Raw genomic sequence first — 16,947 nt, 5'->3', positions numbered from 1 at the left:
TCATAATTTGGAAAAATAATGAAATATTTTGTAAAGTGAATTTCAACTAAAAAAATAATAATAATGAATAATTTTCTAAAAATATATTTTGAAGGAATTAGAAAATTAGATTATTTGTCAAAAAAAAAATGGTTATTAATTTCTTAAAATAAACACTTTTCATGCTAACACTTTTCTAAAAAACTGAACAGATGGAATCATATTCTTTGACTTATAAAGCATATGTTACATATAATGTAAGAACGCCTTTGCAGTGATATAAGCTTAGCTGATGAAGGGAATTCAGCTTTCTTTTTACGAGGAAAAGGCTAAAATAATACTTGCAACTCTCATTCTTGCTTCAAATGCAGTGCGCGTCCTTTCATTGTCCTGGTAATCAAATAAAAATCAATGGCTTGTGAAATTCAAATTGTGACTGCGAGTGCGAGTGCTGCCACCACTCGCCACCTTGCCACCAAATAGTTAGCGGCCCTGAGACTTGGTTGGACTTGAACGTCCAAACTTGCCCCAACTTCTGCTTTAACCACTCCTCCATGGGCCAGGAAACTCATTTCTTCGAGTGCTTCGCGTCTGTATCACGTGCCCAATTCTCATTTGCCGTTAGCATTCGAAATCGTTGAAGTTAATGATCTGATGCAGTCTAGAGCGCACAACTACATCTACATAGTACATATCTATAAGCCCTTAGCCCATGCAACTAAATCAACTGTCATTAAGGCCACGTTGACTGCGCCCAGCTGTGGCAAAGACAACTCAACTCAACTGAAGTCAAGACCAGACCGAAAATATACCTCCCTCATTTTTGGTGGGAGGAACTTGAAAGTTGTGCCCAAGTCTCTGCATAAATTAATTTTTAAATAGCAGAAGGAAGTTTGAAGTTTGCTACGCTTGTTATTTGGTGTGATGCTAGTTAATTATTGGGTTTACTTTGCGAACTGGTCTTGTTTACCTTTAAACGATCTCGAATGTTGTCTGCATTTAAATTGTATTCAAATATGCGGAGTACAACAAAAGGCAAACCTTTGCATTTATTTTCATTTCACCCGTTGAGAAATGATAGTATAAACTACACGGAAATTGCTTTAGTTGTTATCCATTCCTCCCTCGGGTTTTCCATTACTAGAAACAATGCCTGCTCCATCCTCATTTATTTACTGCCCCGCCAGACTTTTCATCAATCTGTGTGTTTTCCTGGCATTTCCTTAGAAACAAACAAGAAATTAACTTCATATGTTTGAGGCAGCGATGCGCAAAGCTAAACCTTAAGGAATATCTCACTTTATCGCTTCCTGCCCAGCTCCGTTCCATTTTGCATATCCCCAGGGTAAAGCTTCCACCTCTGTTCAAATTTCTTAAACAATTTTTTATTAAATGACAAATACTTTTGTCCAGAGCGACACGCTACAGGCAAATGTTGACATTTGTTTTTTTGGGGTGTGCGTGTCGAGTATTAGCTTACACTCCCCACGCAATAATTCCACCCCACAACCCCACAACCCCCAACCACCAAGCCGTGTGTAATAATTATGCTAAGGACTGTCAATTGTGAGGGCTGGAAATTGAATAGAGATCGACTCAATGACAGCGATACACACCGCAATAGAAAACCGAGAGCGACATTGTCGTCAACTTTTATTGGAAGGGTTGTTTTCCCTTATCCTTCCTTTTTTTTGTTGGTCCCCGCATTGTCTCAAGACGCAGTCGATGTCGATGTCGATAGTTGCCTCCCATTCAGCATAGACCTCAAATCGCTGCCCCTTTTATTCGCAAATTAAGCTTGCTTTGGCTTTTCACAGTCAATTGACTTGACGCGAAACCCTTTGCCACTTCTTACCCCTCTCAACCCTTTGCCCCATTTACTTTCTTAGAGGTAACTGTTATTGGAGTGTTGTCAGCTCTTCACACACACACACATGCACGCACTCTCAATGGGTTTGTGGCAAGTTCCCGTTCCGCTAGAACGAATCGCATTCGTCCATTATTTGCAGGCACTTTAAGATATTTCCCTCCGACTCCAAACTCCGTCTTCAACTTCGTCGACCGATGCTGGCCACACTTCAAGTACTCTGTTGTTGCTCTTGAGGCATTGCTGTCTGCGCCTTTGACGCATCAGACTCTGGGCTTGTGTCTCTCTACCTCAGCTTCAACTGCTGCTTGTCAGCGACTTTGCATTAAGATTATGTAAATTTTTGGCACTCAACATGCGAAATGAAGGCAAAAAGAAGGATGAAAACAACTTGAAAATGCGCGTGTTTCTGGCACTTTTCAAACCAAAAAAAAAAGGAAATATACGAAAAAAGAAATCTCCTTTTTCCAGAAGGAGGTGAAGAAATTAAATTTTCCCCCATTTGCACTTAAAGATGTGCCACAAGGAAATTGCTTTAAATTTGTATGCCATGTAAATCATAAAATCATTTTCCTATTTTAATTAAAACTGCCAACCGAAGGTAGAAGTAAAAGTCAAACCCTTCCTTGCGTTCCTTTTATTCTTGTCAGAGCAGGAGCCAGAAAAAAGGGGAAAAAGGGAAGCCTGAAACGCTCTCAGCTGTCGCCTTTTAAGTTTTGAGCGTTTAATTTGCTGCCATTTTCCATTTTCACTTTTCTCCCGGCTGGCCGCTTACATTTATCAGTACCGCACAGCCACGCCTCCTCAATCCCCATCCCTATCCCATTGCCATTGCCACCTCCAGAAGCTGCCTTTGTCAACACTGCGGCAGACGCATGTGGCATGTATGGAGTCAAAGTTAAGACTGGAAAAACTTTTATACCTAGGCTGTAGCTATAGCTGTAGCTGTAACTGTAAGTAAAATGTTTGGTCATAGTTTTCTTGTTGCCTTTCGTATCGCAGCCAAAGAGCCAAAGGATAGCCTTACCTCACTAAGGAGTGGGGATTGGAATTGGGACAGGGTCCTGGCCCCTGTCCGAGCATAAGGAAATTTATTTCCTGCCCGCCCGGCCCATGACATGAGTGTAAGTAACTTTGACTGGATACTCGCCCAGACTTGGACCTGCACATATGGCGAATACTAGTTGCAGAAGAAGAGGATGAAGAAAGGGGACACAAAAAGAGCAAAGAAACTAACACAGAATGTCGTGCTGTACAGAGTCCAAAATAGTTGCAACATTTGCAGCAATTATATTTATAAAGTGTGCGGCAAAAGCTCTGAGGGCAATCAAAAATTAGCCACTGCCTGGGCAGAAAGTTTAAGTGTTCACAGAGTCAGAGAGTCAGAGAGAAGGATGGAAAGAGGAAGGGAAAAGATATGACTGACAAAAGCAAGTGCATATAAGACCATGCTTGAGTTATTTCTTGAAGTTATTATTGAAATTATTCTTTAAGGACCGTTTAATGTGAATAGCATTATTCGATGCATGTTGAATGCTTAAAGTAATCAAAGATACACCAATAGAAGAAGGGAGCAAAAAGTTTCATAAATTCGTTTAGCAGATTTCAGACTATCAGATAAAGTTACGGAAAATAGAACATCCCTGTTCATTTTCATCAGATGGCAGGAAAGATCTGATAGAAGCAAAGAGCTGATCACATGGACCAAAATGAATATAGAAAGGCAGAGGAAGAGAGAGATCTAGCTGGAATTATCAGATAATAAATGCGATTTCTTTTTAAATGCTAAAATTGTGAACAACAAAGCATACGAAGATATGAAGCATAAGATTCATTGAAGTAAATCGCTCTTAAAGTGAGATTATCAGGTAGGTTCAGAGGGATGAAAATAACACAGATAGGAATCCGGAAGTTGAAGATTATTATTACTAATTACAACGAAAAGTGAAATTCTTCATTCTTCATTTAAATGTTGTCAATTGTTTTGAGTTCTAGACGGTAATAGAATACTAATGATTTAATCGTTGTATTTCTATAATTTAAATGCCATATTTTCATTCTATTACACTTTTTATAATAGCTTAGCTCTTAAAAAAATAGAAAATTTAGTTTAACTTGTTTCTATTTGACAATTTAAAGGCTTTGTTTAGTCTTAAATCCAATCGTGCGTCATCGCATGCAATGCTGTATAAGCTACATCTCAAGGTTCATACAAATTAACAGTAGAATTACGGAATGGAAAAAGTCTCTAGCTCATGCCAACATAAAAAGCGTAGCTAAATTAAAATATGCAACAGATAGTCTAAATCTAAGAATATCAAATGGATGGGAAGTGAGCCCCAAGCCTATTTTATTCGGTTCTTATAGATGTCACTATATATTGTCACATCAATCTGTTTCCTAATACAACAGGCAACAAAGTTAAGCTCAGTAGAAGTAGAAACAGTCGGTTGCTGCTTGCTGCACGTGCTGACAAAGTTGTTGCAACTGACAGAGTGACAGGCCAGTCAAAACTACCCACAAACACACACAGACAGATTGAGAACGGTAGCAGCTCTCCAGCTCCAAGTCAAACTCTAACTCCAACTCCAATTCCAACTCCAGTCAGCAGCTTCAGTTCTCGGTTGCAGCAGCCCAATGCTACTTAACACTTTTAAGAACTGAAAAAAAATGCAGGCACAAAATAAAAGGAACAAAGGAGAGAAAGAAACCGCAGACATGTTATGCCTGGGAAAGGCAAAGCTGAAAGAAAATGAAATTTAGTATACGAGTTGTGCTGAAAGGGTGATGCCCCAAGGGGGAACGGGAAAGGGGAAGGGCCCGAGGCAGCTCAGCTGTTTGGACCACAGTCCTGTGTGTTGTTGTTGGTTGTTGTCCCCAAATGGCATTTAGCGTTTGACTTAAACGCGACAGTGGCTGGGGCAAGTTTGTGTGCTGCAAAGGGGCAGGCAACAACGACGACGACGACGACGACAACCTGCTGAGGCCGAGCCCAACAGCAACAACAGCAACAGCAACAACACAATCACAACAAGCGAGCGAGCTGCAGTCAACATATGTTTGCAGCGTGTGTTTGCTTGTGATTTCATGTTAAGAACGTCGAATACTCTTTTAGGAGTATTACTCTACTCCACTCTTTGCTTCGTTCTGCATTTTTTTTTTTTTTTTTGTAGTCTTTTCTTTGTTTGTCTGCAGACTTCGCACTGTTTCCCTTTGGCTGGCACAACTTGCTGGGCAACTATTAAGTCACATGTTTGTCTCTTCAGTCTCGACTTTTGAGTTATGACTCTGGGCTCAGAGCATCCTTTGAGCGAAGGCCATCTCTCTCTCTCTCTCTCTTTCTCTCTCTCTATGCTGGCAACCCAGTTTAACCTGAATTTCCACATTAGAGTCAAAGTTGGAGACAGAGTCAGAGTCAGAGTCGAAGTCTGTCTCGTTTCTCGCTTGGTTTCATTTCGTTTCATTTCTTGCTTCTTTCATTCTTTTGGCCTTTATTTGCCTTTGTTTTTATAGCCTTTTTCTGGCAGGTAAACATGCGGCTCGGCAGTGTCCAACGGCAGTTGCTGCAACGCAGACGTGCAACATCATATGGTCGAGACCCCAGATTGTATGTGTGGCAGCAACTGAGTCACCTTTTGTTTGTTGGCCTGCTGCTCAGCTTCATTATTCGCCTGTTGCCACTTTGCTGCCCCTTACTTGTTGCAAGACGCTGCTTTGTTCCTTTTTGGGTACGACTGAGGCGCTTCTTTGCTTTATTACTTTGGCCCACGGGGCAGTTGCAACCATGGCCAAGCTACGTGCCACAGCTGCGTGGCAAGCACTATAACTATTCTCGCACGCACCGAGACACAATATGACAGCGCAAAACTTTCGAGTTTTATTTGACGTCCAACGCGGGGCATGCAACATAATCATCATCATCAACGTTATTATCATCGTTAGCTGCTATTAGCAAAAAAAAAAACATAAGAAGGAGCCAGAGTCTAGACTCGGTTAGCGGCAACTTTTGCCAGCCAGTTTTATCTATTAGACATAATTTACACGATTTAACTAACTTTATCTGTCGTATACACTGTGCAAAAAACTTAACGTTTCTTTCCCTTTCTTTCTGCTTATTCTTTCAGGTAAGTCCCGACAACAGCTCGAAGGCGGCAGGTCTTAACTTCAATTAGTCGTAAGTGCTGAGCCCTTTCTCCTTCCCTTCAATCCCCCCTCTCTCTATATCTGTCTCTCTCCTTGGGCCACAGTTTCGCACGCTTCTCGCGTATATTTTATATGCTTTATCCTTTGGATTGCCAACGACTCAACGTTCCCAACATTCTGCGAAAAGTTGGGCAAACTTATGTGTGTGTGTATTACTGTGAAGATGTCTATATATGTATATACCATATATATATATATGTGTGTGTACGTGTGTTGCCTTCTTTGGCGACCGAAATTGTTTTCAAAGCTGTTTTCGCTGCATCTCTTTTGCCTCTCTTATCTTTTTCGCTGTTATCTCCATTCCCCCAAAAAGTAGGCAATAATTATGTGCTGGCACTTGGTGGGCATGGCTCTCATTGGGCGTGGCACCCACTCACATACAAACACGTGTGTTTGCCGAGCAGATTAAGTGCACTTTCACTTTACAACTAAGTGAAAAGGTGGCAACTTTAAAAGCAAATTAAATTTCGAATAGGATTTCAGAATATCTAAATGTTTTAAAATATGGTTTAAGAAATGTATTTAATAATAGCTATTACATTTAATACGCACCTTCTAGTTGTGCTCAATAATTGAAATATTTAAATAATTTTTATGTTTGCACCAAGTTTTAGGCAAAGCCTTAGTGCTTTGAGTCTTAAGTTATTTATAAATGTAGAAGGGGTTTCTATCACTTTTTCATATATGTTCAGATATATTTTTATTTAATTGCTTACATCAACATTTGAGTAACCTTCTTTAAAGACACTTTACATATTTAAATTGGTTAAATTTCACTAAAATTATACCAAAAGATTTACTTAAAACACAAAGCACTAATAAATTGTAAAAGGATGTCTCAATGAAAGTAATTTATGGAAAGGTAATAATATTGAAGTCATTTAAAAATAGTTTCAAAATGAGCATAAAATATTAAAGTTTATGAGAACAAATTTGTTTAAGTGCTTCACACATTTAACTTATTTTTACCTCAATCCTGTTCACTAAATTATCTATAATTCTGATGGCCTTAGTCGCTTTGACTGATCTCATTAAAATATGGAATTGTATTCATTATAATAAATAATAAATTATCTGAAATATCCACTTAAATCGTTTATTTCAGATTTGCACAATTGTTTTCAAAACATTATCGTAAATTGTAAGCACATTAATTCGCTGCACAAATAAATTCGTGTTTGTAAGACCTTTGGAATAATATCTCCCTGATTAATTGTAACAAAGCTGAAAATGCTCACTTGTATTTTACACATTTCTCACCATATATTTCTTCTTTATCCTGACATTTTTGAGTGTGTGTTTGTTGTCCTTAATCCCACACATTTATGGAGCATTTAACTACAGCTCTTAGCATAGCAGCAGCACATTTAAATGCTCCGTTTGTATAACATAACTCAGACACAGACCACATGACACACAGGCAACAAAATGTCATTTGTGAATGCTTTTGGCCTCACCGCATATCATAAATGCTGTCACCTTTCGCATTTTTTATGCAAACTTTTACCCTCATTTTTTGTGAGTTTTTACTTTATAAATAAAGTATCACAAGCGAACTGGCTGAAAAATAGTAGGTAAAAGTTTTGTGTATGCAGAGATTTTTGTGTAGCTTTTGCTTTTTGCCTTTTGTCTACTCAAAAATTCATTATGAAATATCCATTACTCAGACTAAGCACACATGCAGAGAGACAGAGACTGCTGGAGAGTGAAAAAGCGGAACGCAATAAAAAGTGCGAGACGGGAAATAAACAGTTGCAAAAAACTTTCGAAATGAACTGTGGCTAAAAAACTGAAACTGAAACTGAAACGTTTCCTGCAAATTCCTCGACTCGACTTCTGCAGCTTGAAACACTTGAAAAACTTTCGCCATATTCACATAGAAGCCAGAGTTAGAGTCAAAACAGATTCATTAGATAAAATAATAAGCACTTGCCGAGTTCAGTCGTGTTGAGGCTTGAGTCAACGTTGCGTATGAGCGATATTTCTACTACTTGTTTTCCTCAACGGTCTCTCTCTCTCTCTCAGTCTCTCTCTCTCCCTCTATGTTAAGAATATTGCAAATGCAGTCAAAGTTTTTTTCTGTATTTTTTGCAACACTCGAACAGCAAACTTCAACACTTTGGCTGAAAAGCGAGCGGCAAAATTACAACAAAAGGGGCAGCAACAACCACAGACAAACAAAAAAGGCGCATAGAAAGCACAGCTCTGAAAAACTTTGCTACTTAAAAGCGCAAAACGCAACGCAATGCTCGAGTGGCTGCAGAGAGGGAGGAGGGAGGGGGGAGGGGGGATGGAAAGAGGGTGGCTTGGCTGCTTGGCAAAGTAACTGCGAACAAACCAATTAAGTTTATTACTTTTGCGTTTTTCAAGTGCCTCACTCTGAATACGTGGCACAACACGATGCTACACTCACTGCGTCTCTGTGTATGTGTGTGTGTAAGTGTGTCAGTGTTTGTGTGTGTAATGGCCAGGCATTTAACAAGTTGCGTTTTGGTCCCTCCATCCGTTTGTGTGCCGCAAAGTTGTTGCAAAAGTTTGACAAAGTGCTTCAAAAACAACAGCGGAGCCGGAAGCGAAGAGCAGCAGCGTTTGCCACTCAGCGTTGCATGCAACAGATTTGTCAAAGAAATTAATAAATACCACGTCATGCTGTGCGGGGGAACAACTTCCCCACTTTCATCACACTCAACACACTCTCTCACTCTCACTCACATTCTCTTCCCCTTATTTCTTGGCCAGGTGAAGTTGTAAAAAAAAAAGTAGCATACTTTTTGGGGCCAACCAGGCAATTAATTGCAGTCGTCGTCCTTGAGTTATGTGCGGGCTATTTGCGCTGAAGTTTTTCAGCATTGAAGCTCGAGTGCTTTATAATTAAGATGCCACTTTCAAATACCAAATATATATGTATGTGTATACACTGTGCGGCAACTCTGCGAGCCACATTTGCTGTGGCAATTAAAGCAAATTACAAAAGGCGACATTTATTATTATTATTATTATTATGCCAGTTTCATTTCTGCCCAGGCAACAGCCGAGCGACTGCTGACCCTTACTCTCTTTCTCTTTCTCCCTCTCTCTGTCTCTCTCTCTCTCTATCTCTTTCTCTTCATCATTCGTCTGTTCGTTCTCTGCTCTCGTCGTCGCTATTCGCCGTGCCTTTGTCAAGGTGATTTATCACTTCTAAGCGCCTGGCACTCATTAATTTTTGATTGGGCCAAAAAAGGCAAACGGCAGAAGATGTTCGGACCCCAAATGCTTTTGACTTGTTGTTGCTGCTCGTTGTTTTTTTATTGTTGTTGTTGGTCTGCTTCTTCTCGCTCGCTGTTGTTGCTTTTGTTTTCATTAAAACTTCATGCAATGCCAGCGCCTAATGATGTGCCCAGTCAGCGGCTCCGTTTTCATTACGAACATACCCTGTTATTATACCCTGTCAGGCACAAAAGGGTATATCCAATCAATAAACAATGACTATACATTTCTGGTGAATAATAATAATATTTTGTTTTTTATTAATATATTTGTGCATTGATATTGAAACTGGATATCTGCTACTTATTTGAAATGATTAAAAAGTTATGCATTAAGAATAATCAAGAATAACCACTTAAAAAGTCAACAATAATATTAATTAAATAACAAGAAAAAAAGAATTAATATTAATAACAGCTAATTTCCTTTTAATAAGATTTCTTAGGTAACGAATTCTTATATTAACAAAAACTTTTAACAAATAAAAATGAAACTTCGAAATATTCTATTCACAGTAAATAATTTTTCACTTAATTCCTTTTACAGGATATCTATCTAACAATTTATAATTGAATTCAAACACTTCCACTTATTTTGATGAAATAAAAGACTTGCATTCGTCCAGCAAATGGTTCATTAGGCTGAACGATTGCCTGGATAAAGCGTTTATTTAGCTGATAATTTTCGGTTATTGATCTGCAGAGTGTATTAGCTCATTGTCACTTGGGTTTTAGGGTTGCCACTGGGGCTTTTACTCACAACTTGGTCTGTGCAACTTTAAAATTGCTTCAATAGTTGACCACAAAATTTGTGCACACAATTAATTATGGCCAAAAAGCCGACAAAGCAAATGGCAAAAAAATGACAGCCGGCGGCGGCGGCGTCGATGGCAGTGATGGTGGTAACCCTGGCCACTAACCACTGTCCACTAGTCGTATACATTATGCGCCGCACCGCAACTTGAACTATGCACTCAATGGGGATATATTCATGGCTAGTTTCGAATAGGTTTTTCATTTTTAGCTTTCCCTTCGTCGTCGCCGTCGTTGCCAGTTCCTGGTTGCAAGTTCCCGGTTCCATTGCCATACCGTTAAAACTATGGACGCCGCTTCCGTTGACAGTTATTTTGATTTATGTGAATTTGTTGCGAATGTATGTGTGAGAGAGTGTGGCAAATGCGTGCTTTGGGTCCATAGGAAAATGGCAATAAATAGCCAAGCGTACGTGGTCCGCTGCTTTTTGGCCCTGACAATCCGCTAACAAAGAACTTCTAGTCAGCAGAACCCCAAAAAGCACTCAAAGCCCTACAACAAATTGTCTACTCTCTGCTCTCTGCTCTCAGCTCTGAACTCAAACTCCAGTGGCTGCATTCAAAGGTGTTTCTATTGATAAATACTTGAAGAGCAGGTCGTGGTTAAACGAACGCACCTTGAGCGCAGATAACACACAAAAGTTATGCGAATAGCACCGATTGCACATCATGAATAGGAATATAATGTGTATATAAAAAGACAAAAGAAAAAGTTGCATAACAATTCACTCTGATTCTCAAATTTAATTTTGAGAATTGATTAAGATATTTACTTTAGAAATCAAAGCAACAATAAATAAACAAACTCGTATCTGACTCCAAGTGAAATAAATTCCACGTTTTATCTACATGTAATCTGCACTTTCTATTAAAATATTAAAAACAGTTGCTTCAAAGTTTCATAAATCACATTTTAAAGTTTAATCTCAAGCCATAAATTGACTCAAACTCTGAGCAATCTTTCTATCCATATTTGAATCCTTCCATTCCACTTTCTATCTTCGGTTGTTCACGCATCACGTGTCGCTGTCTCTGCTCACTCCTTTTGAGTGTCTCAACTTTATCTTGGCCACTTAGCAAATTCAACAGCAGCCTCTTGTCTAATAACTCTAATGGCAGCAATAAAATATCCATATACATTTGAAATTAGCCCTCGATTGGAGAGCAGGGAGTTGCATAGAGAAGAGGACTGAAGCAAGAGTGAGAGATATCTACTGGGATGTCATTTGCAGTCCACTTCTAGTCTAACCCATATTGCTGGGCCAAATGTAACCGCAAACTACATAAACTATAATGTGTCTGCATGTGTTTGTCAGTGTGTGTTTGTGCTGCCAACAAACCAAATTGAATGAAATGCAGGAAAAAGGTTTCGTTCGTCGCTTGGCAGAAACAAAAAATGAAAACGACAAGTTGGCCAAACAACCGCACAAGCGGCGACTGTGGGTGCCACTCTGGATGGTCAACAACAACAACAACAGAAACAAGAACAACAACAAAAACACCGACAGTCAAACCAATAAAGACCACTAAGTGTCCAAGTGTGTGTGTGTGTGTGTGTAAATGTGATTGTATTTCAAATAAACCAAATAGTCGCACATAAATGCGGGTGTCACAAATGCCTGACCGCCACTTCCCCCCTTCGTCTGTCCACAAAGCCAGCGCAGGACAGACGCTGTCTGCAGGATAGAGATGAGCGTGAGCTCGTGCCTAGTAAGCAGATATATATCGCATTGCAAAGAGTTCTTTTATCATACTTTAAACGTAAAGGGTTTTAATTTCCCTTTTCATTCAAGTAGCAAAAAAATGAGTTAAAAGATGCCCAGAACTCAACAGAACAAATCAATTAAAAGTTCATTAGCAAATGCGATATCTGTTGTAAATATTAATAATAAATGAATAATCCATTAAAAGAAACCAATAATATAGAATTCAAGTGATTTCAATATATTACAACTTTGAAGAATATTCTTATTTCTATGCATCTTATAGTTCAAACACTGTAAAAGACAAAAGAATTCAATCACTATTCAAACAAGTAAGAATGCTACAGTCGAGTGTGCTCGACTGTGAGATACCCACTACCCATTTTGAATAAAAGCAATATATTTTGCGGTATTATTCTCAAAATATACCAATTAAACTACAAAATACTAAAAATATATTTTGTGGTATTATTATTAAAATATACCGAATTTACTCAAAATACTAAAAATATACCAAACGGTATATTTGGTATATCGATATAGTACCGCATTCAAAATATACCATAGACGGCTCAATATACCAGATTGTCAGCCAAAGCAAATTAGACCCCTAGTAAGTAAGCGTTTTTGCCCATACGAAAGTATTTCTTTAATAACTTCCACAATTTTTATCTGATCGCAACCAAATTTTCAGGAATCATAAATACTATAGTTATTATTGTATATGTCAAAATTCGCAATTCTAGCTTTAAAATTATTCACAGACACAGAAGTTTAAGTGAATGATTATAATATAACTATCTAATTTCAAATAATATTAAGTCTGTTATACATTGAATTCTGTCTTGTAAGAGGAAAAGCCAATTAGATTAAATTATGTGAATGTTTTTATTTACATTTTATCTTGCCATAATATGGTAAGTAAATTTTGTGAAGAAAGATATCGAAAGTATGTAACAAAGAGTGTGACTGATTATGCTGTGTGAATATGTTTGTGTTTGTAGAAAATTCTATATTATAGTAGCAATATAAAAGATTTTCGGGAGAACTATTCTATTATATTAAAATATAATGTCAATTTTCAAGGACAAATTTAAAAAAATAAATCTAAAATAAATAACCAACAAAATTGTACATTCTTTTAAATAAACAGCATTCAAATTTTAGCAAAAAAAATTTTAAAGTTGAAGTTGAAATAGGTAAATGACATTAAGATTTATTTATAAATGAAACTTGAACAGTTTTGAAATGTATTCCCAAAGGCAAAAGCCTAAGAAGAACAGCATACTCTCTTCACAATGAAATAACTTCTAAAAGCTTTTAGCATATTTTCACATATTCGTTGGACATACGATGCTATTTGAATCGTTCTCGGCCTGGGATTGTCTCCGTATCGAGTGTCATCGCTACTGCATTGTCGTACATCATAAATTGTGCACAGGCTGCTGTTGCTGGTGCCCTCTAAAAATGTCCTGAAACAAGCAGCGCATCAGTTTCCGTTGGCACTCTTCTCCCTCTTTCTCCTTCTCCCCCTCTCTTCCATTGTCCCTCACTATTAACATTCGCTGCTCCATTCGACACCGCAATCCGAGGCAAGCGGCCAGCCAACCGGTATAGCTAAACTTCCGGCCAATGCTGACCGGACTAACGGACTACGGACTCCGGACTACGGTCTGCGGCTGTGACTACGGCTGAGAGTCGTGGTCAGGGTGTAACTCCGGTTGAGACTCCGTCACCGCACCGACTGATGTTGCTGTTGTTGTTGCTGCTGATAAAAAAGTTTGCCTTTGAAAATGTCTATTTGAAAAGTTTTTCGGGGCTGGCCGTTGAAATCAGGGCGCGACCATAGTTTGTTCTTCCCCCCCATCATTCCCTAAACTTTTCCTCTGCCGCTAAATGAAAGTCATTTATTTTCGTAGGGTATTTGGTAATTTTTTTTCTCCTGCTCTCTACGGTTCATTGCCGGGCAATGTTTTTAATCAACTTGGCACAAAATAGTTCGCGCTGCTGTTACCCCAACGAACTGAAGTGCCGCCATCTAAAAGCCAAGGTTCGGGCTTCACTAAAAAAGGGACTTCCCCTCTTCTTTTTCCGATTCCCTATTCACCCTGAGCTGAGCGCTTCAAGTTTCAAGTGCATGCTGACGGCTTTGTGTGGCACATACTCGAGGCATGTGATGAAAGCCACTGCAAAAGCCTAATAAAAGCCATAGCAATTGAGATTAACTGCAGCTGTCTGCTGCAGATTAAAAAGAGGATACCACTCGTAACCACAAGCAAGCACTTCTTCTCTTCGTAGCTCCACTCCCATTGTTTCTCAGTCAAATTTGCAACTCTTTTTTGTAGATAAATGTTGAAAACGCATACAATCTTGCTTAATTGCATTGGCAAGAGCAAAAGCAATTGACTTTTTGTTCGAAATCTCTCTTTTGCAGCAGTTGTAAATTAATTTCAAACCAAACTTCAAGTAGTTCAAAGTAACAAGGAAATGAAAATGTATTTTCCAATACAATTCATCGATTCTCTCGGGTTAATATTAACATACTTTCACTTTCCACTTTATATTAATTCGTTCGGGGTTGCTTTGAGAAAATGTTTCTACAATTCAAACAAAAACAAAAACTTATACAAATTTCTGTAAAAGTATAGTACAATTTATTCTTTACACAACTGCATTTCGTTTGCTTCAATCGGTATAATATTATTTCATTAATTCTTCTTAAAATATAAAATAAACCTTTTGATGACTTATAAGTCCAACATTAAACTATTTTCTTAAAATCTTTTTCTAGCAGTCTGATGTTTACATCTATAATTATCTTAGAATCCTTAAACATTTATTTAACAGACTTTATCCTACATTAAAATATTTGTATATTATCTCTTTATATCTTGGTAATTTAAACAATTTTAAGTTTTCTTATTTTTACTAATAAAGTATTGTATATTTATTGTTTCGAATTGAGAATACATTAAAGTTCGCTTCAATCGTTAATATTATTTTTTATTAATTCTTATTAAATCTTTAACACAACCTTTTGTCCACTTAAAAGATGTTTACAATATTCGATACTTGCGTTAAGTTTGCTTTCATCATTTTCTTCAAATCTTTAAAAATTATTTAATTTTAAAGTCTTCAAAGCATCATTCATTTTTTATTAATTGCTCTGTTTTTATAAACTTACAAAAATTTGATGATTAAGTTGTGAAGTGAAAATGGAAAACTTTGTGTTCAATCGGTACCATTAAATTTTATAAATTCTTGTAAAATCCTTAATACACCTTTTTTTAAACTTAAAAATCCTGAATCGAAGGCACTAGCAGTCAGTATTATATTTACTACACAAATAACTTTTGCATTTCATACTACATTTAATATAAATAAATAAAAAGTATAAGATCCAACATTAAAATTTTAATTAATCCTATTCTTACACTATTTCTTTCCATCTTATATTAATGCACAAATAATTCAGAGCATTATACAATTAATTTAAAAAGGACAACAAATCTCAGTAAAAGGAATCAAAATACTTTGCAATTTCATTCAGTCATTCTTCCACATTCGCATTTAGCTTGTTTTCATAAATTCTCATTAAATTTAATACCATTTTCTGTGAATTTAAAAGCCTTTAAACCAACACCAACATACTTTCAATTAATCTATTTCTAACTTGATATTCTTTAAAACAAAATTCGCCAGTTCTGCTCGTGTTTAGTCAGCGACTATTCAGGTTTTATTTCCATCATGTAAATGCAGAAATTTCAAGGGATTTGCCAGCTGGCGCGCCTAAAAGCACGCCACGCTTTTCAATAGCATGCGATTAGCATGTAACAGGAAAAGTGAGTAAACAGTATGGAAAACAGTAAAAAAAAAAAGAAAGAGAAAAGTGTGGAAATCTATTGAATGGCATGCATTGAAGTGCAGTTTGATGCAGTTGCTTTTGCCGTCAACATATTTAAAACTTATTCAGGCATTAAATAAATATTTACACGATGATCTGCATGGCAAATCCGTGCTTAGCCTGCCAAAACGTGCATAGAAAATGGGCGTGTTGTGGGCGTAAATGGTGGGAAAAATGAACGGGATATGTGTGGAAAATAAAAAGTGAATGAATGGAGCACAGAATGCTTTATCATTTGTCGCTCGCTGCGCCCAAAAACTATGCAAATAATTCATTTGACAGACAGCCAGGCAAACAAACAAACAAACTGTCAGAATGGTGTTGGGGGGTAGCAAGGCGTAAGGGAATGGAGAGGGGAGGGAGATGGACTGAGGCAAATGGCAACAGAGACGATAAAGTGTGAAAATATGCAGCAGGCAAAATGGCAAAGAAATTAAAACGAGCAAAACGCCACAGCAAAAAAATGTTGACACTCCAAAGGAGGAAAGCGAAGGGAACTCGAGGGATGCGTGTGTGCGTATTAAGGATGTGTGTATGTGTGTGTGTGTGTGTGTGTTGGTGTGAGTGTTATACATGGGTCCGGAAGTTGGCCGCTTGCATAGACATTGCCTCGGTTCTAGCTATCTGTCTGCCTCTTTGCTTCTCCCTCTCGCTCTCTTAGTCTCTCTCGCTCTCTCTCTTTTATTGTGTCTCAGTCAGGTTAAAAGTCAGCTCCGCCTGCACGCTGCGCCCCTTTGCCTTGGCACTGTTCGTGCCGGAAGCTCAAAGTCAATGTGCAGATTTGTTAGACGCCTGCTAAACTGTTTGGAATTTTTGCACTGCTTCTGCATCATTCACACCTTCAATTTACCTTCCCCTTTGCCAACATCCCCAACTTCCCCCCCCCCCCCCCCTGACCCCTTGGCATTCAAACTTTGGTCCATTGTTTGAGCGTTAATATTGCATGGCTTGAAACGCTATAAAGTATGCTTTAAAATATTTTTGTGCAAGAGCATAAAATAAACAACAAATCGACGTGAAAATTCGCATTAAAAATGCAACATGTTGTGTCGCATGCGAGCTGTGCCACATGCCACATGCCTCATGACCTCCAACTCCTGCTCTGTACCCAGAAAGTGAAATAAAAAATACAGAAAAAATCTACCTCAGTCGAGGCATTTTAAATATTTCATAGCTCAACATTATTCGGCAATTGATGGCAGACACTCTATGGAAAGAGCTTTTGTCGAGA

General features: G+C 38.0%; 1 protein-coding gene across 3 annotated transcripts in view; it reads left to right on the top strand.

The window, feature by feature from the left end:
• The window catches only part of LOC117567426 (uncharacterized), a 172,213-nt gene that overhangs the window by 106,374 nt on the left and 48,892 nt on the right, over positions 1–16,947 (top strand). The window contains exon 2 of one of the 3 annotated variants that reach the window (XM_034247424.2): positions 5,971–6,002. The exons of the other annotated variants lie outside the window; for them this stretch is intronic. Within the exon in view, the coding sequence (XP_034103315.1) occupies positions 5,971–5,974 (4 nt within the window). The 3' untranslated portion in view covers positions 5,975–6,002. Of the gene's footprint in view, positions 1–5,970; positions 6,003–16,947 lie in introns of those variants that run through there. 3 annotated transcript variants of the gene reach the window in all.

The sequence above is a fragment of the Drosophila albomicans genome, chromosome 3 (assembly GCF_009650485.2).
Source record: "Drosophila albomicans strain 15112-1751.03 chromosome 3, ASM965048v2, whole genome shotgun sequence".
NCBI lineage: Eukaryota > Metazoa > Arthropoda > Insecta > Diptera > Drosophilidae > Drosophila > Drosophila albomicans.
Note: the sequence above shows the minus strand (reverse complement) of the source record. Positions and strands in the feature narration are given on the sequence as shown.